Genomic DNA, 26,254 nt, shown 5'->3' with positions numbered 1-26,254 from the left:
TGGTAGCTTCGAGAACACTGCCCAAACCATCTTGTCCTCTGTCGTCCCCTTCTCCTTGTGCCCTCAATATTTCCCAACACCAGGGTCTTTTCCAGGGAGTCTTCTCTTCTCGTGGGGTGGCCAAAGTATTGGAGCCTCAGCTTCAGGATCTGTCCTTCCAGTGAGCACTCAGGGCTGATTTCCTTAAGAATGGATAGGTTTGATCTTATTGCAGTCCATGGATGTAGAATCTCTGGATGTAAAGATTCTGTTTATGGCTAATATATGGGGTTCGTTTTTTCCCATATGGCTCTTATCCTCCACAGATTTATTTAAACGCCTTGTGAATCCTGCTAAGCCACCTTTCCTCTGTCCTGTATCTACTGCTAATAAATTTCACTGAGCTCTAGTATGATGGAGGGAGGGAGGGAAAACATCTATTTAGGTTTCAATCCTATGCACAGGTACAGCAGAGAAAATCCCACCGAATACAGTGCAACTTAACTCCAAGTCAACATACATAGGATCATACCGTTACCCACTTTCTTTACACTTCAATCAATTTTCTCCTGCCCCTAGCCTTAAACGTAGTTTTTTACCCTAATTCTCCCATGCCTCTTTGTCGGCGGCCTGTGCTGCTAGCCATGGCAGAGCTCAGTGGAGGGAGAAGCCAGCCAACCAGCCAAGTCTCAGGGGGGTATTTTCCAGGAGGTACCATCCAGTCCTTTTTTTCTTTTTTAGATGTGTACATATGTAGAATTTTATTCAACAAGCTTTTTTGGCGTTTGTTTTCTTTCTATAATTATTATTTTATTTCGACAAAGTAATCATCATAAATAAATAAGAATACAAATGTGCACCCCACCACCGAGGCCATTCCATTGTAACTGTCCAACCTCCCAAAATTTCAACACCTCTTGTGATGGTTTGACCCCTTTCCATTTTAACAACAGGGTTTGGTGTTTGTAGAGTTTGTTTGTACAATCCAGTCCTAAGGTCAGGAGTATCTCAGTTCCCGTAGGCAGACAATCTGGGGGTCAAGAAAGCTGAGGGTCCAAGGTCACGAGAAGCAAGGAGCAGCCAGGCCTGGTCAGGAACGAGGAATGTTAATGTTTCCAGCAACTGACTGAGGCTGGGAACCCTGCTTAAGAAAGCTGGAACCAGCTGGTTCTCATCAGAAGCATGAAGGCTGATCAGCAGTAGGTGGAGTCACTGCTGCTCAGCAGGTGAAGCCGACTCCTGGCCCATGACAACCTTTCTGCTATTACTAATCTCTCTAGCTACCCCCCTCTCCTCCAATGTACAGTGGTACCTCTACTTACGAATGTTTCTACTTACGAATGGAGCTCTGTCCGCCATCTTGGATGCGGTTTAGATAGGATTTTTTCTACTTACGAATTTTTAGATAGGGTTGCTTCTACTTACGAATTTTTTCTCTCAATACATTCCTATGGGATTCGACTTACAAATTTTTTCGACTTACGAATGTGTGTTCGGAACGCATTAAATTCGTAAGTAGAGGTACCACTGTATATTGTGAAGCATTTAGACATGGGGCCATTTCACTTTACAGCACTGTTCTTTAATCTTGGGCTCTTAGATGTTGTTGAGCTACAACTTCCATCGCTCCTGACCATTGTCTAAGTTGGCTTGGAACGATGGGAGTTGTGATCTAACATCTAGGAACCCAAGAACACTGCTGTACAGTGCCAAGCACACTGTCAATGCTATATGTATGGATTAATAAACTGATCTCGGTTAGGTGCAAGCAGAGATGTGGAAGCCAAAGCTGCTATAATAATAATAATAACAATAATAATCTCTCTATATAAAAATGTAGACACTGCGTGCGCGGAGGTAACAAACTTCCACCGTAACCGCTGAACCGAATTGCATCATATTAGGGCAAAGCGTACCTTGCCCATCAGGGAGGGATCTGGTGTAAATTTTTTTTTAAAAAGCACACCTTTCATACCTAAAATAAACACAAAAAGTGGCACCCAAATTATACATTGCCAGCAGAAGGTCTGAAGACTAAAGCAGCATCCAATAGAAAGGCAGATTGCGCGCTGTCACCAGCGAAAGCTCTGAAGGGCAGCACCAAATAATGACGTCATCAACCAAGCAACTGAAACCACCAAGGCAGCCATTACCACACAACCCACAGAGTCAGGCCAGGGCCAAGGAATGGAGATACAGAGCGGAGGCCTCGGCTCACATTTAAATACTAGCCCAAGCCAAGGCCAACAGACTAGGCCTCACCTCTACTTTAAAGCCTAAAAACTAGGCCTCGGCTCTACTTTGCAGACTAGGCCTCGGCTCTACTTTACAGCTTACAGACTAGGCCTCAGCTCTACTTTACAGCCTACAGACTAGGCCTCTACTCTACTTTAAATACTATCCTGAGTGGAGCCTTGGGTGGGGGGTGAGGGGAGGACAGGCCCGAATAGGTCATGGGCTGACGTAAGGTGGGGGGAACAGGGTGGGGGGAGGGGTGGATGGGATACCTCATGGGTCGCTACAGGATGGGAGTAAATGAGACACAACAACGGGGGGGGGGGAGGAAAAAACACAGTCCAGGGGGGAACAGACACATCCTCCCCCTTTCCTGGGAAACAAGGACCCTGAGTCAGGCACAGCAAAAAATCATAACAAAACAAAAATAATTAAAACAACAAATCCAAGGACAAAGTTCATACATCCGGAAAAGCATATTACATCAAAACACTAACCAAAAACAAGTTATGCAACCATTACCATTCAAAACACAAATGACATCAATACTTCCCCCCCCAAAAAAACCCCACAGCAACGCGTGGCTGGGTCAGCTGGTAATTATTATTATTATTATTATTATTATTATTATTATTATTATTATTTATACCATGCCCATCTGGCTGGGTTTCCCAGCCACTCTGGGTGGCTTTCAACAAAATATTAAAAATACAATAAAACATCAAACATTTAAAATTTCCTGATACAGGGCAGCCTTCAGATGTCTTCTAAAAGTCAGATAGTTGTTTATTTCCGATGGGAGGACATTCCACAGGACGGGCGCCACTACCAAGAAGGCACTCTGCCTGGTTCTCTGTAACCTCACTTCTTGCAGTGAGGGAACCGCCAGAAGATCCTCGAAGCTGGACCTCAGTGTCTGGGCTGAGTGATGGGGGTGGAGACGCTCCTTCAGAAGGCCCTCTGCCTGGTTCCCTGTAACTTCGCTTGAGGTCCTCATTTGAATTTTGAATTCTTAATTTGACTACAGTACTATGATGTTTCCCCCCTTTGTCTGCCATTGAAGACAGTTCGGAAACTTCAGCTGATTTAGGACATGGCAAAAATGGGTGTTGCTATTGTCTTACATTGCTCTTCTTCCCACTCATTTTTAGTTAATTTCTGGGCTTAATTTAATATGATAGTGCTAAACTTTAAACCCTTTAGGCTTGAACATTGAAAATTGAAAGGAAAAGAGAAGCTATCCAGAGCTCTGTGATGAAAACAGCACTTCTGTCAACAGCAGTGGCAAACAGACCACTCAGACAATAACAGAGGGGGCTTCCACATTGTCAATATTTTCATGTAGAATTCAATCCACATATTGGAAAATTCAGGTGATAACTGCTCTTGCACAACAGCCTTGCTGTTGCACAACTCTCTCCTCCACCCAAACTGGACTTTTTGCAATGAGGAAAGTGAAGGTGAATGCACTGGAAAGTGTAGAAAAATATTGGCTTTGTCTAAGCTTCCTGAAGACAAAGCAGAATATGTGCTCAATAAACAGCAAAAATCGTCTAACACCTTCCTGCAAACAATGCTCAACAAAAAGGTCATCTGGATGCAACCAGTGAACATTTGAACAGTATCTATAACGGGCAACACTGTTACAGTGTTTATTGCTTTGCTTGTTGGTGAAAGGTAGGAGGTAGGACTTGGGCATTAGGATTACAGAAAGTAAAAACAACAACAACACCCCAGGCTGTTGAAGATCCTGTGGTGAGCTTGGGACTTATCTCCACATGTAGTGGCCATGCCCTGGGGACAATTTTCTTTTCTGAAAATCAACCTTTGAATATGCCACCATCCTTAGCCTTATTGAACTTATTTAAGATGCTAACCAAGATGTTGTCTTCAAAGACTTGTTGCTTCGTCTTTTACTACCAGTGCATCTAGAGATAACACACATCATTCCCTCGACTCATGATATGGTCAGGTTGGGACTGTTGCTTCAGCCGAGGAATAAACCTGTCAACTTCACAAAGCACTCACAAAAAACAGACAAAATTTTACATCGCTTGCTATTCCTTTATTCAATTCATCAACACATCGGGATAGAGACAACAGCTACTGACCATGCCTGGCCACGTGTTAAAAGACATGCTTGATGATTCTGGATGATTCTATGACATCATGTGCTCACATCACCAGCAATGTTATTACACTTGCAATTGCCTGTCAATTTTTTGACTGGTTTGAAACTAACAGGGTTTTTTTTTTAATAGGAGGGTATGTATGTGTGGTGGAGAAAGGGGCACTGAGGTGGGAGCTGGGGAAATAGAAGGCTTGGGTTCCTCTTCCCGGATAATTTTCTGACATAGGTATTAGATGATGTGTATTATTTGGATTTTCTGTGTGCAGGTAGGGAGAAAAAAGGGAGTTTTGTGCTTTGCCCACCCTGCTTGGAGATGCCCAAGCTCCTAACCCATTAGGCAAATGAACCAATTTCTGAGGTGACCCACAATCCACAGTGGAGTGCCCAGACCACGGCATCACTTCTGCTTTTCTTCCAGTGGACTTAGCAGTGTCACTGTCGCTGTGAATGGAATCTGCTGGACTTAGCTCTTCTCCCTGACATCACTGTAGTTGTAGTACAATCCCCACCTGTCAGGCCCAGAAGGGAAATCCCCACTATTTGCCTGAGTCAACCTGTGGAAGAGAATATAAATAGAGGGATCCTGGTTCCTCAAACAATCAGTCTCAAGGCAAGTCCTCGTGAATCATCCCAGGCTCTATCTGAATCCCTCAGAGATGCAGAACAACTCAAGGAACTTCAGGGCAAGCTGCCTTCTGGGCTTCTTGCTGCTGCTGCTGGCTGCTGCTTCCAGAGGGATGAGGCTGCCCAGGGGAAACAAGCCTTCCTGGCAGGATTGCAAAGATGCCTCGCAGGAGATACTCAGCGAGTTGTGGAAGTTGAGGCTAGAGGAGAAGGAGGTGGTGGTGAGTAAAAAATAGAAGTCCCCGCTTTCGCTCAGCAAAGCGGTCTGAGGTTCCAAAGAGGAGCGTGGATCACGACAGAGCTCCAACAGCGGAGAACTTTGCATCATGACACTTTTAAAGAGCGGTTTATTATGGCCTATGCTTTTTCTGGACCACTTTGTCAGATGCATATGAAATGGTATCCTGAATTGGCGAACATTGGATGCCAGTGGAGTGCTGGAATGTAAAGAAGCGAATTTGGTAGGGAAATGAATTAAAGGATAGCAAAGAACGGACACTGACAATTAGCCTGAAAGCAGAACCGTTCTATTCCCCAAAATGGCTTAGGGTTTAGAAAAGTTCATTTGTGGGGTGTTTCATGATTGAGCAGCCCTCAGAGAAAAGTGACCTAGAAGGGAAGGGTTGAGGTTTAGTGATGGAGATGAATGGCCAAATCTATCCATTTCAGTTTTTCTCAGTGTCTTCCTTTTTAAAAAATTGTGAAGTACAATCCCCCACATTTCCACCTCAGTTTGCGATTTGTTTTTTTCAAACTCCTCATTAAAATCCACCAGCATTTTAATGCAACCAGCATTTTGTATGCAATTTTGCACTGATATATATGGAACGAAGTTACTGAGAACCAGGCAAAGGGCCTTCTTGGTAGTGGCTCCTACTCTGTGGGGCGCCCTCCCATCAGATGTCAAAGAGATACGTAAATACATATTTCAGAAGACATCTGAAGGCAGCCTTGTTTAGGGAAGTTTTTAATGTTTGATGTTTTATTTTGTTGTTGTTTAGTCGTTTAGTCGTGTCCGACTCTTCGTGACCCCATGGACCATAGCACGCCAGGCACTCCTGTCTTGCACTGCCTCCCGTAGTTTGGTCAAACTCATGTTCGTAGCTTCGAGGACACTGTCCAACCATCTTGTCCTCTGTCGTCCCCTTCTCCTAGTGCCCTCAATCTTTCCCAACATCAGAGTCTTTTCCAAGGATTCTTCTCTTCTCATGAGGTGGCCAAAGTATTGGAGCCTCAGCTTCACGATCTGTCCTTCCAGGGAGCACTCAGGGCTAATTTCCTTAAGAATTGATAGGTTTGATCTTTTAGCAGTCCATGGGACTCTCAAGAGTCTCCTCCAGCACCATAATTCAAAAGCATCAATTCTTCGGCGATCAGCCTTCTTTATGGTCCAGCTCTCACTTCCATACATCACTACTGGGAAAACCATAGCTTTAACTATACGGACCTTTGTCGGCAAGGTGATGTCTCTGCTTTTTAAGATGCTGTCTAGGTTTGTCATTGCTTTTCTCCCAAGAAGCAGGCGTCTTTTAATTTCGTGACTGCTGTCACCATCTGCAGTGATCAAGGAGCCCAAGAAAGTAAAATCTCTCACTGCCTCCATTTCTTCCCCTTCCATTTGCCAGGAGGTGATGGGACCAGTGGCCATGATCTTGGTTTTTTTGATGTTGAGCTTCAGACCATATTTTGCGCTCTCCTCTTTCACCCTCATTAAAAGGTTCTTTAATTCCTCCTCGCTTTCTGCCATCAAGGTTGTGTCATCTGCATATCTGAGGTTGTTGATATTTCTTCCGGCAATCTTAATTCCGGCTTGGGATTCATCTAGTCCAGCCTTTCGCATGATGAATTCTGCATATAAGTTAAATAAGCAGGGAGACAATATACAACCTTGTCGTACTCCTTTCCCAATTTTGAACCAATCAGTTGTTCCATATCCAGTTCTAACTGTAGCTTCTTGTCCCACATAGAGATTTCTCAGGAGACAGATGAGGTGATCAGGCACTCCCATTTCTTTAAGAACTTGCCATAGTTTGCTGTGGTCGACACAGTCAAAGGCTTTTGCATAGTCAATGAAGCAGAAGTAGACGTTTTTCTGGAACTCTCTAGCTTTCTCCATAATCCAGCGCATGTTTGCTATTTGGTCTCTGGTTCCTCTGCCCTTTCGAAATCCAGCTTGCACTTCTGGGAGTTCTCGGTCCACATACTGCCTAAGCCTGCCTTGTAGAATTTTAAGCATAACCTTGCTAGCGTGTGAAATGAGCGCAATTGTGCGGTAGTTGGAGCATTCTTTGGCACTGCCCTTCTTTGGAATTGGGATGTAGACTGATCTTCTCCAATCCTCTGGCCATTGCTGAGTTTTCCAAACTTGCTGGCATATTGGGTGTAGCACCTTAACAGCATCATCTTTTAAAATTTTAAATAGTTCAGCTGGAATATCATCACTTCCACTGGCTTTGTTATTAGCAGTGCTTTCTAAGGCCCATTTGACTTCACTCTCCAAGATGTCTGGCTCAAGGTCAGCAACCACACTACCTGGGGTGTACGAGACCTCCATATCTTTCTGGTATAATTCCTCTGTGTATTCTTGCCACCTCTTCTTGATGTCTTCTGCTTCTGTTAGGTCCTTACCACTTTTGTCCTTGATTATGGTAATCTTTGTACGAAATGTTCCTTTCATATCTCCAATTTTCTTGAACAGATCTCTGGTTTTCCCCATTCTATTGTTTTCCTCTATTTCTTTGCATTGCTCATTTAAGAAGACCCTCTTATCTCTCCTTGCTGTTTTTTGGAAATCTGCATTCAGTTTCCTGTATCTTTCCCTATCTCCCTTGCATTTTGCTTGCCTCCTCTCCTCCGCTATTCGTAAGGCCTCGTTGGACAGCCATTTTGCCTTCTTGCATTTCCTTTTCCTTGGGATGGTTTTCGTTGCTGCCTCCTGTATAATGTTACGAGCCTCCATCCATAGTTCTTCAGGCACTCTGTCCACCAAATCTAAATCCTTAAACCTGTTCCTCACTTCCACTGTGTATTCATAAGGGATTTGATTCAGATTGTATCTTACTGGCCCAGTGGTTTTTCCTACTTTCTTCAGTTTAAGCTGGAATTTTGCTATAAGAAGCTGATGATCTGAGTTACAGTCAGCTCCAGGTCTTGTTTTTGCTGACTGTATAGAGCTTCTCCATCTTTGGCTGCAGAGAATATAATCAATCTGATTTCGATGCTGCCCATTTGGTGATATCCATGTGTAGAGTCGTCTCTTGTGTTGTTGGAAGAGAGTGTTTGTGATGACCAGCTTGTTCTCTTGACAGAACTCTATTAGCCTTTGCCCTGCTTCATTTTGAACTCCAAGGCCAAACTTGCCAGTTGTTCCTTTTATCTCTTGATTCCCTACTTTAGCATTCCAATCCCCTGTAATGAGAAGAACATCCTTCTTTGGTGTCATTTCTAGAAGGTGTTGTAGGTCTTCATAGAATTGGTCAATTTCACTTTCTTCAGCACCGGTAGTTGGTGCATAAACTTGGATTACTGTGATGTTAAAAGGTCTGCCTTGGATTCGTATCGAGATCTTATTATGCTTTTATATTTGTTGGAAGCTGCCCAGAATGGCTGGGGCAACCCAGTCAGATAGGCAGGGTACAAATAATTAAATTATTATTATTATTATTATTATTATTATTATTAATAATAATACCTGCAAGCCAATTTTCCGTAATATAAAGCATTTCTGATATGTTATTTTCACCATTTTATGCATTTATACTCACACTTTACTTCAGTATATGCATTTTTATGCCCATGTCGGCATTGCAGAATTCTGAGAAGTTTAAAGAATTTCAAAGGACGGCTGTCTTTTGGTTCTCATATTGTTTTAGAAAGTGCAGATTAGTGAGATTCACCTGTAAATGAGAACTAGATTGACTTTCTCCCCCCATCCCTAGTGGTGGAGCCACTGTTTTGCATTTATATTTATTTAAACCCCCCCCCCATACTGTCTTTCACAGGTGGCTTATACGTAAAACTGTTCTATCCATTTCAATAAAACATAGTCATTTTATACAGCCGCTGAAAACTTGCCAAAATCTGGCAGGACACTCCTATAAAACTAGTTTTAGTTATTATTATTCTATTCATAAAAAATATTTATATCATTAAAAGTATATCAGTGGTTTGTAGCAATAAAAATTAAACATGCCCAACAAAATCCATATAAAAAAAGTAAAACAACAACAGACATCCATTAACCACTGTGGAAGGAAATATTCTTAATTGCCTGCATAGGCCTGGCAGGATAGAAAGATATTATGCACACATTAAAAAGTTGGCACAGAAGGAAGGCACCTGCTTAATTCCTCTTGGCAGAGCATTAAACAATTTAAGGTGGGCAGTGCTATTCTAAAACAGCAGCACTGTAAACTGGCGGTTTTCAACCAGTGTGCTGTGGCACCCTGGGGTGCCTTGAATGGTGGACATGGGTGCCACGGGCAACACCTCTGTCCCCTCTTTCTTTCGTTCCCTCGCTCCTCTGATGCCCTCTCGCGTCTCTGCCTCCCAAAGGCTTGCGCAGTTGTTTGTTGCAACAGCCCTGGCTACAAGCTCCACAGGCGAATGGTGCCTCTGGGGCTGGCCAGGGGGTGCTTCCCAGGCCCCTGTGGGGCAGTGGGAGGAGGCACCTCTCTTTGGGGCAGGGAGGACAGCTCAGAGACCAGGGGCAACGGCTGCCCAGAGGACTCCCAAGGAGAGGGGAGAAGAGAGCAGCCTGGGAGTCATTTTGGACTCACAGCTGTCCATGGAGGCGCAGGTCAATTCTGTATCCAGGGCAGCTGTCTATCAGCTCCATCTGGTACGCAGGCTGAGACCCTACCTGCCTGCAGACTGCCTAGCCAGAGTGGTGCATGCTCCGCTTGGACTACTGCAATGCGCTCTACGTGGGACTACCTTTGAAGGTTACTCGGAAACTACAACTAATCCAGAATGCGGCAGCTAGACTGGTGACTGGGAGCGGCCGCCAAGACCACATAACACCGGTCTTGAAAGATCTACATTGGCTCCCAGTACGTTTCCGAGCACAATTCAAAGTGTTGGTGCTGACCTTTAAAGCCCTAAATGGCCTCGGTCCAGTATACCTGAAGGAGCGTCTCCACCTCCATCATTCTGCCCGGACACTGAGGTCCAGCATCGAGGGCCTTCTGGCGGTTCCCTTGTTGCGAGAAGCCAAGTTGCAGGGAACTAGGCAGAGGGCCTTCTCGGTGGTGGCGCCTGCCCTGTGGAACGCCCTCCCAACAGATGTCAAAAAGGAAAACAACTACCAGACTTTTAGAAGACATCTGAAGGCAGCCCTGTTCAGGGAGGCTTTTAATGTTTAATAGATTATTGTGTTTTATTCTTCTGTTGGAAGCCGCCCAGAGTGGCTGGGGAGACCCAGCCAGATGGGCGGGGTATAAATAATAAATTATTATTATAAATTATTATTATAGAGGTGGCTGAGGGAACACTCCACAAGGGAGGGTGTTTGAAAAAGGGTAAGGGGCTGCTGGCTCTGCAGGCAAGGGGTGACACAACTGGGTTCCTGACCCCCCCCCCAGGGATGCTGCAGAAAGAATGTACAGTCGTACCTTGGTTCTCAAACGGAATCTGTTCCGGAAGTCTGTTCGACTTCCGAAAACATTTGAAAACCAAGGCGTGGCTTCCGATTGGCTGCAGGAGCTTCTTGCACTCAATCGGAAGCCGCATCAGACATTCGGCTTCCCAAAAAAAGTTTGCAAACTGGAACGCTCACTTCCGGGTTTGTGGCGTTCGGGAGCCAAAACGTCCGAGTCGCAAGGCGTTTGCGGACCAAAGTATGACTGTAGCTGGTCAAGGGAGCTGTGGACTCAAAAAGATTGAAAACCTCTTCCGTAAACCATTAAAACACAGGCAGTTGGCTCAGCTAAAAACAGCTCCAAATAAAGGGATAACCAAAGCCAGAAGAGATCGTGCCTAATGTTTGGTTGACTCTGCCACCCTTGAGGAGGAGTTCCAAACATTCCAAAATTGTTCTGCAAAAGATGTATTTGGCAAAACTGCATACAAGCATGTGTATATTGGGAGGAATCAGTGCTAAAACGCTGATGTGGTTTCATGACGACGTGTGTGTGTGTGTGGAATTCTGGAGAACTGAATCTGACTGGACAAAAGAAAAACAGAAATAGATGGATTCAACCATCTCTACCACAAATTGCTGGTAAACCAGTTCACATCACCCTAATCATTGGGTATGTTGCCTGGGGCTACTGGAAGTCGAGAGTCCAATAATATGTGGAGGACCACCAACACCCCTACTTTAATGAGAGACAAGAGGTCCTCTACTCCATGTTACTAATAGTGCAATACTATGCATGTTTACTTCAATCGGAAGTAAGTCCCATTGTTTTCAGTTGCTGTTATCCCTGGGTAAATGCACATAGGATTGTAGCCTTAATCCAGAGTCACTACCACCCCCTGGCTACTACGATCGCCACAAGTAGTGCCAGATTTAGGGTGGTGTGTCCCAAGTTGAGGGGGCACAAAAACGGAGAAAGATCCATAATTGAGAAGATCTGTTGGGGGCGCCAAATTTTGGCCTCGCAGAGGGCGCCATATCCTGAAAGATTAGCAAAGTGTGCCCCCAGCACAAGTGGAGAAGAGAAGGAGGAGGACAACAAAATGGGAAATGAGCGATGTCATTCCAGAATTTTCTGGTATTAAATTGTCCTTTCAAAATATCGAACACTTTCAGCTACCCATGTCAAGGACGGCCCCCTCCCCTTAGTTTGTCCCCAGGTAAGGATCAGTTTAAATCAGTGTTTCCCAAGCTTGGGACGCCAGCTGCTTTGGGACTACAATTCCCATCATCCTTGATGACTGGTCCTGCTAGCTAGGGATGATGGGTGTTGTAGTCCAAAAACACAACAACGGCTGGTGACACAAGTTTGGGAAACACTGGTTTAAATAATAGACAAGGCCATATATACCGGCAGGACCACCGGAGCCAATCTGAAGGGAACAGCCCAGAGCAAAGGGTTTTGACAGCTTTTACCTTTCAATAATTGGCACATGCGCACACCAGTTTTCTTTGCATCCCTGTCTTGTTGAGTTTCTCCACCCTTGCCACATGTTAGTCTCAAGACATTCAACTGTGTATGATGTGACACAAGGTACTTGACTGTGTCACATGACAAGCCAGCATCTTTACCCAGTGACATTTAGCAGAGAGTTAAGAATTACACAAACAACTGCACGAGGAACATTTCCCATGGCTCTATTCACAGCAACGAATAAACAGTGAAGTCTGACCCAGCACATTTTGAAAACGGCAACTCCTCCTCGCATGTGATTTGAAAAGTTTCGCATTCTCGTTCCTCTTCATTTTGAAACCTTGTGAGGTGATGCAATTGCTGTTTGTTTGTTTCTCCCCCGTTTAATATTCTAATATTGCAGCATAATTGGTCCTTGATTTCACATGATTGTGAGCGGAAACTCCATACTTTTACCATCCTCTAAACAGGCTTCGTCAAACTCGGCCCTCCAGATGTTGTGAGACTACAACTCCCACCATCCCTGACCACTGGTCCTGCTAGCTAGGGATCGTGGGAGTTGTAGGCCAAAAAACATCTGGAGGACCGAGTTTGAGGAAGCCTGCAAGTCTAACAGTTAAAATTCCACCACTCAGATGCAACCTAATGCTTCAGATGGTTTTAACCTTACTGGAGCTTAACTTTACTGTGGACTGCTGAACCATAATGATCTAGAGCTAGGTCTTGTATCTTTGGATGGTTTCTAGTCTGCTCACTCTAAGCCAGTACAACTCCCAGCGTCCTTGACCGCTGGCCAAGTACTATACAGTCATACCTCGACATCTGAAGGCTTCGACTTCCGAAGAATTCAACTTCTGGAGTGGAAGCCTCCGGAAGTCCTCCCGGCGCACACGTTCTGTGCCTGAGCAGAAGCGCGAAATCACGTTTTGCGCATGTGCCGTAGTGGCACTCCGACTTATGAAGACTTTGACTTATGAAGACGACCGCGGAACGGATCATCTTCGTAAGTCGAGGTACCACTGTATAAGGAGTCCAACAATATCAGGGGGGCTGCAGCCTATAATAATAATAATAATTTATTATTTATACCCCGCCCATCTGGCCGGGTTCCCCCAGCCACTCTGGGCGGCTTCCAACAAAACACCACAATACAGAAATCCATCGAACATTAAAAGCTTCCCTAAACAGGGCTGCCTTAAGATGCCTTCTAAAGGTCTGGTAATTGTTGTTCTCTTTGACCTCTGGTGGGAGGGCATTCCACAGCCTAGCCCCCCCTGCTCTCGAGTAACTAGATGCAAAGGAGAACCAGGCAACTCGAGAAGGGAGAAGGGCTGCCATCAGCGTTAGAGAGTGTGGTGCAGAGGTTAGAGTCAGATTAGGACCTGGGAGACCAGGGTTCAAATCCACACTCGGCTATGTGTAGATGTGTAGCTAAGATCCGTTGGACTGTTTCCAATATTAGGGACAAACACACACACACACACATAAAGAAAGTGACAGGTTGACAGGTTCCGTTCTCAAACCCTAGGAAGTGCTTGCCGCAAACCTTTTCTAGCTTGAAAGCTGCATTCCTTTCTGAGCAACCTTCATGTCAATGGTGGGTGGGAGCAGAGACAAAGGTGGGCCAAGCAAACAACCTGAATATATTACCTGAGGCTAGTAGGCTAGTTTCTATACGCACGCAAACACCTCATTACCCTCCCTCCAAGCAAGCAAATAGCATTACCAGCAAGAGCAGACAACATACCCTCCAATGAACATTTGTTGTTGTTTAATCGTTTAGTCGTGTCCGACTCTTCGTGACCCCATGGACCAGAGCACGCCAGGCACTCCTGTCTTCTACTGCCTCCCACAGTTTGGTCAGACTCATGAAAATAGGGACATCCTATTCCTTAATAATAATAATTTTATAATTTATACCCTGCCTATCTGACTGGGTTGCCCCAGCGGCCCAGCCACTCTGGGTGGCTTCCAACTTATATAAAAACAAAAAACATTTTTTAAAACTTCCCTATACAGGACTGCCTTCAGATATCTTCTAAAGGCTCTATATAGTTACTTATCTCATTGTCTCAGGCGTCGCATAACTCCATATCCTTCAACATTTCTCCGATGAAAATAGGGATGTCCTAAGGCAGGCATCCCCAAACTTCAGCCCTCCAGATGTTTTGGAATACAATTCCCATCTTCCCCGACTACTGGTCCTGTTAGCTAGGGATCATGGGAGTTGTAGGCCAAAACATCTGGAGGGCCGCAGTTTGGGGATGCCTGATATAGACAGAGATTCTTCTGGAACCTTAAAGATTTATTGGGTTGTGAAATTCTGTAGACTAGAGTCCATCCATCAGATGCAGAAGGGGTTAGGAACAGCCGACTATCCACACTCCCAAGTACTTAGGTGTGTCTGTGCCAAAAGGCCATGAAATTACAATAAGTCAGTTTATTGTGTTTGCTGCAGCAAACTAACTCTATTGTATGCCTTGTTGTATTCCCCAAGTCTTTGTGCAGTTTGGGGGTGCCTGTCCTAAGGGAAAGCATAACATTCCAGGATCAAATCAGAATCCGGGACGGCTTCTGTAAAACTGGAATTATCCCTGGAAAATAGGGACACTTGGAGGGGCTGAGACAGTGTGGTGAACAGGCCACTCACCTGACCCCCGGTCACGTGGTGGCTGTTTACTGGGAGGCAGAAGGGGAACAGAAAGGTTGGTGCGGTGCAAACAGACACTGGCAGGAGTACCGGAACAGATCCCCTGATGCAGGCACCCCCAAAATTCGGCCCTCCAGATGTTTTGGACTACAATTCCCATCATTCCTGATCACTGATCCTGTTAGCTAGGGATCATGGGAGTTGTAGGCCAAAACATCTGGAGGGGCGCAGTTTGGGGATGCCTGCCCTGATGCATTTGCACCACGGCACCAACCTCTCTGCCAGCTCACCCCTACCTCTCTCTACCTCCCCGTATGCAGCAGCAACACAACTGAACAGAGGCCAGGTGAGTGCTGCTGCCCCAGAACACTGTCTGCTATTTATTATCTGAGCTCAAAGGCGCATATCATCCAGGTAAAAGTACTCAAGGTGCAAAGCAGGGCTGGTGGGGCGGGAGAGGTGTGTGATCTGGGGAGAATCCCAGGGACCAGATAAAAGGACCCAGAGTACTGAGGACTTGGTTTCCAACACTGAGGCTGTCCTCTCCGTATCTATTAGGGCATGATCACCTGTTCAGCCTAATTTCAAAACAGAACCAAAGTTCAGGTGGTTTTACTTGAATTGCACTTTCAGGCTCAGCCTCTCCATAATTTCAGATACCGTACTATGCAAAAAGCAGCAGTTGTAACTGGGTAGCAGGGATGTTAGGTGGGGGAGCCTCTTCCTTGAAAGTTGAGAGATGTTGGTGAATGAAACAACAGAGGTGAGAGAGATTGTAAGGTGGAACGCAAGGCAGGAGGAATACCCGGTGCTGGGTTTCAGGCCTGCTCAAGATTCATCTTTACAGCGAGTTTCTCTTTCTCGCCCCCCCCCTCCCCCAAGGAGGTAAATACGACCGTTGAACTTCCCCAGAGGATTGAATGCAGAGACAAATGTGATCCAGATTCGTTGGACAATAATAAAATGGTAAGTGTTTCCGTGTGCTGCTCTGGTTCGCCAGAAGTCGCCGTGCGCTTAGTCATGCTGGCCACATGACCCAGAAAAACTGTCTGCAGACAAACGTCAGCTCCCTCGGCCAGTAAAGCAAGATGAGCGCCGCAACCCCAGAAATGTCTGTGACTGGACTTAACGGTCAGGGGTCCCTTTATCTTTACCTTTAAGTGTTTTTGCGAGCACACACGGTGAACCTTGTCCATGGTGCCTACCCCCAAACAAGAGAACAAAATATGGGTTCAAATTGGCCACAACTTTAACTTCAGAATGTGGGAAGCTGAGGATGTGCAGGGCAATGTGGTGCAGTGGGAGGGGGCTGTAAAGCACAAACTTACATACACAGCGTGCCTCCCACATTACCTCCGCCGGGAGTTTGACCTACATGCTGCCGCTCTAGGGCCAGGGACTCCTGCAATCAACCCTTTACTGGGCCCTGCAAACGCCGCCATGTGGGGGTGCTCCCCCCCCAACTTGAAGATAGACTAAAGGATACCTTGCCAAGGATACCTAAAAACTGCCACCCGAGGCCCTAAGGGGCCTCACCGCCAAGAAACCCACAGCTGAAGAACAAACATCTGTCCGCCCAATCATTGAGACCTTGGCCAAAGCCAAAGCTCATTTCTCGGGGGGGGGGGGTCAAATGTACCCCATCAGCCCAAAATAGCCCGCCCTTCTCCACTATGATGGTGGGATGTGGAATAGAGAGTCTGCCAATTGGCTGCATGGTGTTGCGCATGGCCCTGTTGATTTTCTGCACCGCATAATCGATGCAAGAGGGCCTGTTAACCCCTCTCCAGCGCATTGCCGGGTACATGGCCTGCAAGCTTTTGACGTCTGCCTTGGAGGCCAGGGTCAGGGCAACGCGCGCCCCCCCCAAAAAAAGTCATTCTCTCCCAGGTGCAGAACCAAAACTTTTGGTGGTCCGTGCGCAGCTGCCACCCTCAGCAGCATGGGCATCAAGAAGGACCAATGCATGCCCCACAGGCCCATCCAATAGATGTGTACCTTGGGGTGGATGTCAAGACTGCGGCCCCAGTCATGTGATGAGGCATAGGCCGCCGCCCAGTGAATGGCGCTATGCCCCATCACCTGTCGTGCTGGACAGACCTGCGAGAAAATCAAATTGCAACCGTTAAGGATGGCATGCCGGGACGAATGTAACCCTTGTATGCCGCAGAACGCCAGCGACCCAGCTCCTTGATGCGGGTGGAGTCCCATTGAGTGGCAGACCCAATACGAAAAGAGTGCCCAGAGTATTTCAGGGGGTCACCGCCACAGGCCGCTATAATTTACGCAAGACTGCTGCAAATTGACATTGCGTTAAAGGATGCGTGTTGTGTGGATGAGGAAAGGGCCCCTGTGCTTGGGACGTACCCTGAGGAACCAACATGTGTCCAGACATGGGCACGGGCCCTCCTGTTCTGCCGGGGCCAGTGTTAAGGTGACCCCTTTTCCTCGATTGGTCAGTTTCTGAAGACTGGATCCTGACCTTCAGAGTAGGCCCAGAGAACTTAATTTCAGAGTCTGCGAGGCCTGAATGAGGGGAAGATGAGCCAGCTGCCACGCAAAGGCGGCTAGGGAGAATGCTGCACGGAACAGACGTGTTTCATAATTTGACCAGCAAACCCCCATTAATTTTTCCCAAATTACGGTAATCTAAAAGACAACATGGTCAGTAAAATAATAATAATAAAGCCTGTCTGTATCTATTTCCAGAGGGGCATTAGTCTGTTGCAGCAAAAACAACAAAAGTCACTTCTAGACAGCCTGTTTACTGAGCATCAAGTCCTGATTTCTTTGCACAAAGTTTGCATGGAAGTTAATAAATGCCTGTCATTTATTGACAACTCATTCCAATTTGCCTCCCAGGAAGTTACGCCTCACCTTTCATTTTTCCTGTCAAGTTCCTAACCACAAAGAGAGTCAATATTTTTTTTCTGGGGGGGGGGGAGTGTGTTTGTTGCGCAAGAGCACCAAATCCACTTTAACTGCACAACTTGAATTTGCTAGTTTCTGCTTGAAAATCAGCAGGAGTCTCGTGGCACCTTAAAGACTAAGGCTGTGTACACGCTATTCCTTTAAAGCACATTTGAACCTTCCCTCAACGATTTCTGGACACGGTAGTTGGTTAAGAATTTCTGGGAATTGTAACTCGGTTGCGGGGAAATCAACAATGCCCAGAGTTTTTTGGGTGGCAGAACAGGGGAGGAGAATATTTTTTTGAAAGGTATCATATGTACACAGCCTAATAATAAATTATTATTATTATTATTCCTGACATTTAGAAGACATCTGAAGGCAGCCCTGTTCAGGGAAGTTTTAAATGTGTGACATTTTATTGTATTTTTAATCTTTGTTGGAAGCCGCCCAGAGTGGCTGGAGAAACCCAGCCAGATGGGCGGGGTACAAAAATAATATATTATTATTATTATTATTATTATTATTATTATTATTATTATTACAGATTTGTAAGAGGATTCTTGTTCCCTTCCTCTAGTGTGCATTTTACGTTTGGCTTCAGGTTAAGGGCAAAGGCAACCATGCTATGTTGGCAAGTCAGCAGCTCGGGACATTTTTTACCTCCCCGCCCCACCACCCTCAGTTTCAATTAGGATAATGCCATCACTGGTAACATGGAGAAGCCCCAAGGGCCTTGACACAGTGCCCTCTTCCAAACCAAGAACGTGCACCGGAACTCGTCCCACGAAGCTTAGCAACAACTCGGAAGTTCCACAGCAGACACTCAAGAGTTTCCTTGGCAAGCACTTAAGATGTGGAAATGGTTCCCCGAAGGCAGGAAGAAAGTTGTTATACCACACACCTATATAATTATCCAGACTCTTTCTCACAAACCTAAAGGATTAGTGAAGAGCTGAGTCTGTTTTCAGTTCTAGCACTGGAAGGTCTGGTCTAAGGGTTCCTAAACCGTGGCCTGCAGACTACAAGCTTCCTTCAGGTGGTCCACAGTAGATCCACATTGTGTTTTAATTGCTGCTTTTGTTGTCATTATTATTTATTAAATTTGTATTATCTCTTCCGTTGCTTTTATTTCCTGCCTTGTATTTTTCTTGCCAGTTAATTTTTATTGGTTTTCCAAATTTTTAACAAATCCATAACAGATTTTTTTAAAAAAAAAAGTGGTATGAAATTTGCTTAAATTTTTCCCCCACCCCCTTTTTGGATAATTAATTACTCCTTATTGCTGATTTTATTTCATAGTTATCTCTAATTCACTTTTCTTTTTTATTTTATCCGTATCCATCAGCTATCGCTTTGGTAATTCCTGCTCGCATAGCTGCCAAGTTTTCCCTTTTCTCGCGAGGAAGCCTATTCAGCATAAGGGAAAATCCCTTAAAAAAAGGGATAACTTGGCAGCTATGCCTGCTCGTACATTAATTAACATTTCCAGTATCATCAAAGTGACGATATTCTGGCATTGCATTTTATTCCATTGCTACGTTAACTCTGTGAAAAGCAATTGAAATATCTAGGTTATTTGTGGGGCATAGAAATTCGTTCATCCCCCCCCAAAAAAAATATAGTCCGGCCCCCCACAAGGTCTGAGGGACAGTGGACCGGCCCCCTGCTGAAAAAGTTTGCTGACCCCTGGTCTAGTCAGTGGCCCCCACCAGGTGTTGGGCAGTCAGACAGTGAAAAAAACAAGGGGGAAAGAAGGGACAAACAGCTTTGACAGAAGCTGGGCCTCATAACTTAAGGTGTTTTTTTTTTTTTGAAGATGTAATCATTAACATGTCATTGATGCAGTACAGTATTGGTAGTGGATTAATATTGGGCCATCCACACATCTTTCTTCTTTATTAGCTATCCTATGATGCTTCCCCATGGTTTCTGTCTGGAGGGGGAAACTCTTCCTCCATAGCACAACAAAAGTGGTAGGAAAGCAACAACCACCCCCAAACATTTGGGGTATAAAATGTTAGAGGATTTTAGGACGAAGTCCCAGGACATGGACCTATGGAAAGCAAAGCAGTACAGCCACCCTGAAACTTTTGCAGGCATCATCAGTACTGAAAGCGAGATTGCGTATAACCGCCCCAATAGCATCATGAGCCCTAATCACCACGAATGCATTTTTTTTTAAAAAAAGTGATGTCAGTAGGAACCTTTAGCCTGGTCTCATAACATCAAATTAGGGAGCAGAATTTGAATATCAAAGGCTGTGACTCTCAGCAGTTTTGTGACTCTTACATGTGACTCTCGGCAGTTTTGCATCCAAGGCTGCAAGATCTGATGCTTGCTGCGGTCCGAGCCTGTCCTTTAAATTAACAAAATAAACTAAGTTTCTACTCTCCTTCCTAGGGCTGCCTGGGGAAAATCCACCAAGGACTCCACCATTATCATAAACTTCTGGTGCACGTTTTCCCGGAGTCAAAGACTGAGCTCAAAAACAACCTGTATAAACTATTGCAACTCGTTTCAGAGGTGGGTACATGTTTCATAGGGGCTGAATGGGTTTCACAGGGAGGCCTCGGGATCACGCATGAAGGTCGGAGGCAAATGGAAAGAGGCAATGAAGCGAACATTGAAGCAAAGGACATGAGATGGATTTTCTTTTTTAGCAACCATGCTAACGTCACTGCTGTACGGCACAATCCTAGAAGCTAAGCAGTTGGTGAAGAAAGTGGAAAGGGAGATATTATAGAAGGACGCAGGAGTTGTGAAGAAGGCACACCTGAGTCTAGCTATGCTAGGACAGCACAACCATAGGGGCAGTCTTCTTCTGCTTTGCAAGAGTCCCCAAGTCCCAAAGGCAGATGGTTACATTTGCATTCCCTCTACATTGGAGGCTCTGCACAGATCGGCTACATAGGGTTGCCATATGCTGTTGTATCATTGTTATCACCGCCATCTTAAATGCTGCTCTGGAGGGTAGGACTCGAACCAGGGACTTCAATTATTACAGAACTAGCCACCTGAGCAGGAAGCATATTTAACCCTTTGGGAGGATGAGGCTACTGACCCAGATGACTAGGTACTACCTCCTATCAAAGGCACCTTTATATACTAGCTTCTGAAGATCGGGGTGGGGGGGGGGAATTTTTGCACCTACAGGCTTCCCGGGACCATATTATTTGACTTACTATAAATTTGGTTTTGTACCATTATCCAATGCACACACCGAAGCTCAATCCATCTGAAATCCATATCGTGATATCGGTTTCACCATTTTAAACACGAATCATGATGTATGCGAGCTATGCAAAGATCACGATGCAAGAAAAACCCACGAAGCCAGCCAGTGCCTCTACCTAGCCCCATCCTTATTTAAGACATCGTGATATATCAGTATATTGCGACGTTTATCGCCCAGCTGACAGAGTGGTGCAGAGTCAACAACTTGCTCATAAACACAAAGAAAACTAAGGAGCTTGTGGTGGACTTTAGGAGACAGAAGAACGAGGTCCAGCCACTTTTGATTGACGGAATTTGTGTGGAGAGGGTAACAACGTTTAGATTTCTAGGCATTGAGTTACAGGAGGATCTGTCCTGGAGTGTTAATACAAGGGGGCTTGTGAAGAAGGCGCAGCAGAGACTGTATTTTTTGATAATTTTAAGGAAAAACCATCTTCCACAAAAGCTGCTGCTTGCCTTCTATCACTGTGCCATACAGAGCGTGCTCACGTACGGTTTATGTGTGTGGTACGGAAGCTGTACTTCCCAGGACAGAGCAGGGCTGTGTAGAATCATTAAAACAGCAGAGAGCATTATTGGCTGCTCACTCACCACCTTAGAACAAATCTATATCACCAGGTGCCATAGAAAAGCACTAGACATATCAAGAGATCCAACGCACCCTGGTCACCATTTCTTTCAGCTCCTGCCATCGGGATGGAGATATAGAACAATGCAGGCAAGAACGAGCCGTCTCAGGAACAGTTTCTTCTCTAGAGCAATTTTGGCCTTAAATGGAAAGCCTGGACTTTGAAGTCATCTTATTTTACTTGTTATTTTGTATTATATTTACTGTTTTTAATTAGGTTTTTGTAATTTTGGATTATGCGGAATGCTTTATCTGAGTGGATGTAGCAACCGAGTAATTTCGTTGTTCCCGCAAGGGGACAATGACAATAAAGATATCTTATCTTATCTAAACAGGATACTATACTTTTCTCTCCTACAGGTTGGAGGAAATATGGAAAGCAGCAGCCCAGCCCTCCCGCCCACTTTGGCACCATGGGTAAAGCAAGCCTTGGAGGGCCCCATCCTGCTCCGCTTGCAGTCCTTCGCTGTTGTGGTGGCAAGAGTCATTTCCCATTGCGCAGCGTTAGCCAGGAATGCAAACTAAGATCAGAGGGAAGGCCCAACGAAGAAGGGTCGATTTGTGTGTCCTGAGTCGTACGCTTTTCATTGTATTTAATTGACGTACTTAATTTATCGATAGCACATGTGCCGTCGTGCTTTTATTTAACATTTTTATTTAATGTGTTTATTTATTTATTTATTTAAACTCCGGCCCCAATCCCCTGCTAGTACTGTAAGACACCCGACGATAAGACAAAAAGGGGCCAAGATTTGTTTAGGGAAGTTTTTAATGACTGATGTTTTAATGTATTTTTTATTCTTTTGCTGGAAACCGCCCAGAGTGGCTGCAGAAACCCATCCAAATGGCCGGGGTGGAAATTTGATGTTGTTGTTTTATATTTATATTTATAATAATTATTATTATTTTAATGTGGGGACGATCCATGTGCCAACTTAAAAAAATTTTTTTAAGGGGAGGGGTTTGTTGAATAACTTCCACATTTTCACGTTTATATTTATTTATTTATTTATTTATTTGCATGCCGTTTTATTCATTCCATTTTGAGGGATGATTTGTTTGGGGGGGGTATGAATGTTGCTCATATTTTTGTATGATGTACTCCATTAAAAGCTATTTTTTAAAAAATTATTCCCCCGTGTGCAAAAGACCCGGCATTCCATTTGCGGAAGTGAGGGAAGAGAAGGTTAGCCTGGAGAAGAGAAGGTTAAGGGGTGATATGATAGCCATGTTCAAATATATGAAGGGATGTCATATGGAGGAGGGAGAAAGATTGTTTTCTGCTGCTCCAGAGAAGCGGACACGGAGCAATGGATTCAAACTTCAAGAAAGAAGATTCCACCTAAACATTAGGAAGAACTTCCTGACAGTAAGAGCTGTTCGGCAGTGGAATTTGCTACCAAGGAGTGTGGTGGAGTCTCCTTCTTTGGGTGTCTTTAAGCAGAGGCTTGACAGGCATATGTCTGTAATGCTTTGATGGTGTTTCCTGCTTGGCAGGGGGTTGGACTGGATGGCCCTTGTGGTCTCTTCCAACTCTATGATTCTATGAGGTTACAGGGAGAGATAAAGGCGAATCATCAAGGCTAGCCAGGGTGCCCCTGGAGTAATATCCCTGTTTCTCTATTTTCTCCTGGGGTATGTTCCCACCCCTCTTACTGGCAGTGCCTCTGGCCCTCCCTGAATTTCATTGTGGGCCGATAATACGCCCCAACGTCCAGAGAACAACTGTAGCTGTGTGGCAGAATGTCCTTTTTTTATTCCCACCCACCCCCTTTCATTTTTAAACAGCAAAACACCACTATTTCATTGTTGTTGTTTTTAAAAGGGCAGTGATTACACGATGCAACAAAACCAGTGATTAAAGCCATTATTTCCCTACCCAGTCAGAAGTGGAGAAAATACGAGGAGCAATTAAGGACACCTCCAGACTGTTTCGGGAGAGGCTCAAGTGCATTATGGGGAATGTAGGCTTGCACAAGTAAAAAAAGGATTAAAAGGCCTCTTGTATGAGCACAACAAATCCACTAAAAAAAAAAACAAAAAAACCCAACAACCAAGGGGTATTCTGCAGTTAGGAAAGTGGCGAGGAAATGCACTGAAAATGTGTGGGATGAACAAATGATTAATGGGAAGCCATGTACACAATCTACTGGTTGGATCCTGAACGCCCTGGAACTCGGATGTTTTGGCTCCTGAACGCCGCCTACCCAGAAGTGATTCTTCCAGTTTGCAAACGTTCTTTTGGAACCTGAACGTCTGACAGGGCTTCCGCAGCTTCTGATTGGCTACAGGAGCTTCCTGCAGCCAATCAGCAGCCACAATTTGGTTTTCGAATGTTTTGGAAGTCAAACCGACTTCCAGAACGGATTCCGTTCGACTTCCAAAGTACAATTGTATATCAATATAAGACCGGTTTGAAGTCCATATCCTGATAACAGTTTCAGAGTTTTTGACCTGGCAGTGTATCACAAATCATGATGTGTGTGTGTGTGTGTGTGCGCGCTATACAAAAATCACAATGTAGGGGAAACCGTGGAGCCAGCAAAAGTGAATTTTATTACGAAAACAGACACACACAAAACCCCCAACCCTGCCACAGATCAGGTCTGGAAAAAGATGTGGGAGGATAAAGAAGAAACCTATGGGCTATTGCAATGATTTGGAAATGGCATTAGCAGAACAGTCTGTGAAAAAAAATACAAATTGGAAAAGACGACTGAACAGAAGGACCAAAATTCCAGAGAAAAGAGCAACCTCTGTCTGCGTTTGCAGGTACCAATATGCAGTTTGATTTCCACCCTCTACTTCTCCAAATGATGGGACGTTCCAGAGAAGCTGTACAGGACAGGACATCATAAGGATATAAATTATATTACATAACACCTGCTTATTTACAAATATACAGGTTGAGCCGGCAGCCTTAGCTGCCAAGTCTCCCGTTCTCCCCAGGAAATCCCCGTTTTTCCAGCTGTTCCTAGCTGAAAAAACTGATTTTTTTGCTTTTCCCCAGTTTATTCTGGCGCGGTGGCCATTTTGGAGCTGGGCAAAGCAGCATCAAAAGTCACTTCTGAGCATGCCCCGCCCAGTTCCAAAATGGCGGCAGCGCTACTTCCGGCCTGCTATTTCTGGCCTGGTCCCTTATTTTTCTGACAGTAACTTGGCAGGTATGCCGGCAGCCGCACACGGGATGGGTAAGCGTGGTGGCCCCCAAATACTTAAAACCCAAACTAGCAGAACTCTCATTGCTTACACACCCATTTTCAGGCATTCCCAGTCTCCAGCCTCTCTCTCTATTTGAATGCTCAAGAGCAACTTCAAAGGTGGTTCAAGCATCCCCTTTGAACTGATTAACAAGAAAGCCATGCTCCATTGCGGGGGCACAAGGAAGACAGCAGGCAGTCGGAAGGGAGCAGAGCCACAGTTTTAGGCATCCATCTTGCCAGAAATCATCGCCATCGCCATCAACCCTCCTCTGGTGGACCTGCTTTTATTTCCAAGAAGATGCCAGCTTGTCTTATCAAAGTGGGGAGCAGTGACAGTACATGGGAGCCTACTGAAAATCGCTTTCATCGACGTTCAGCTCTGGGATCTCATCAGCCATCACGTTCAGCTCTGGGATCTCATGAGGCATCACATTCAGTTCTGGGATGTCATCAGGCGCCTCAAACAGCTGAATGGGCAGCGGTGGCAACTGATCATCACCTGGCAGCGGAAGGAAAGGATCTGGTGTGGAGGAAACAGGAGGGAAGGAGAGAATCATCTCAGAACTGAAGGAGGAAATACTGTAGAGATCTGGGGTGCTGTGACCCAGAATAGAAACCCAAAGCATTGCAAATGTAGCCCCAGGAGACTATCCTCTGTTGCAAGGACTTCACTCCTCAAGAAGGCCACAGATCCACCACTCACCTTGCCTGTTGGACAGAAGGCCTTGAAGGCTGCGCGCCAACCCCACCAAATCATTGTTCAAGTGCTCATTGTCTGCAAGGGGCAAACCATTCAGCCTGGGAACTTGAAGGCCATGCTCCAATCCCGCCGCATCGTGGTTCAAGTGCTCATCGTCTGCAAAGGCCGAACCATTCAGCCTGGGAACCTGGGCCTCTTCTTGCTGCCTGGATGAACACGAGCACTTAAGTTAAGAGCATTAAAAACAGCCTGCTGGATCAGGCCCATGGCCTATCTAGTCCAGCATCCCATTCTCTCAGTGGCCAACAAGTTGCCTGCAGGAGACCGTTTGAGGTTTCCAGAAACTGGTATTGAGAAGCATTGATGCCTCCTACTGTGGAGGTAGAGCTGGTAGTTCCATAGTTTGACTATGCGCTCTGTGTGTGTGCGCGCGCATACACACACACACACACACCAGTATATATATATGCATGCTGTATTTTCCCGTGTATAAGACGCCCCCGTGTATAAGACGACACTATTTTTTTAAACCCAAAATTAAGAAATTAGGTTGTTTAGCTTTTTTGGGGGTGGGGTGGGGAGGTCACTTCCGCCAATCGCTCGCCCGCCTGCCCGCCACTGCCGATCGCTTGCCACAGCCACTGCCGATCGCACACCTCACCACAGCCTCCAATTATCTGCCCACTCGCCGCCACCAACAGCCCACCCGCCCACTTGCCGCAGGCGCCAATCGCCTGCCCAATTGCCACAGCCAATCACCAGCAGGGCTTGCCGCAGCCACCAATCATCCATCCAATCGCCACTGCCAATCTCCTGCTTGCTGATGCCATTAATCGCACGTCACCCCTCTGCATTCACTATCCATGTATAAGACAATACCCAATTTTTGCCTTTTTTTTGGTCAA

The 26,254-nt window shown here is 45.5% G+C and overlaps 2 protein-coding genes across 4 annotated transcripts in view; one reads left to right on the top strand and one right to left on the bottom strand.

Annotated features, from left to right (window-relative positions):
* Positions 1 to 5,001: 5,001 nt before the first annotated feature.
* LOC118081589 (interleukin-23 subunit alpha-like) lies at positions 5,002 to 22,046 on the top strand. Its single transcript, XM_060271066.1, has 3 exons — positions 5,002 to 5,187; positions 15,557 to 15,637; positions 21,807 to 22,046. Exons 1-3 carry the CDS (start codon positions 5,002 to 5,004, stop codon positions 21,969 to 21,971), a joined length of 432 nt encoding a protein of 143 aa, XP_060127049.1. The 3' UTR covers positions 21,972 to 22,046.
* Positions 22,047 to 23,983: 1,937 nt separating this feature from the next.
* STAT2 (signal transducer and activator of transcription 2) overlaps positions 23,984 to 26,254 on the bottom strand; it is a 41,032-nt gene continuing 38,761 nt past the window's right edge. For all 3 annotated transcript variants that reach the window (XM_035103707.2, XM_060272041.1, XM_060272039.1), the window contains exons 23-24: positions 25,353 to 25,555; positions 23,984 to 25,169 (exon numbers count right to left, since the gene is read on the bottom strand). In XM_035103707.2, coding sequence (XP_034959598.1) covers positions 24,997 to 25,169; positions 25,353 to 25,555 — 376 coding nt within the window. In that variant the 3' untranslated portion in view covers positions 23,984 to 24,996. The remainder of the gene's footprint in view (positions 25,170 to 25,352; positions 25,556 to 26,254) is intronic.

The sequence above is a fragment of the Zootoca vivipara genome, chromosome 2 (assembly GCF_963506605.1).
Source record: "Zootoca vivipara chromosome 2, rZooViv1.1, whole genome shotgun sequence".
In the NCBI taxonomy this organism is placed as follows: Eukaryota; Metazoa; Chordata; class Lepidosauria; order Squamata; family Lacertidae; genus Zootoca; species Zootoca vivipara.
The sequence above is the reverse complement of the archived record's forward strand: the minus strand, read 5'-3'. Positions and strand labels throughout refer to the sequence as shown.

What these genes read in the sequence shown, in the direction of transcription:
- LOC118081589 (XM_060271066.1), top strand. Translation starts at nt 5,002, where the DNA reads ATGCAGAACAACTCAAGGAACTTCAGGGCAAGCTGCCTTCTGGGCTTC. An exon ending in GGCTAGAGGAGAAGGAGGTG is followed by an intron (nt 5,188 to 15,556) that starts GTGGTGAGTAAA and finishes TCCCCCAAGGAG; the next exon opens with GTAAATACGACCGTTGAACT. An exon ending in CGTTGGACAATAATAAAATG is followed by an intron (nt 15,638 to 21,806) that starts GTAAGTGTTTCC and finishes TCTCTCCTACAG; the next exon opens with GTTGGAGGAAATATGGAAAG.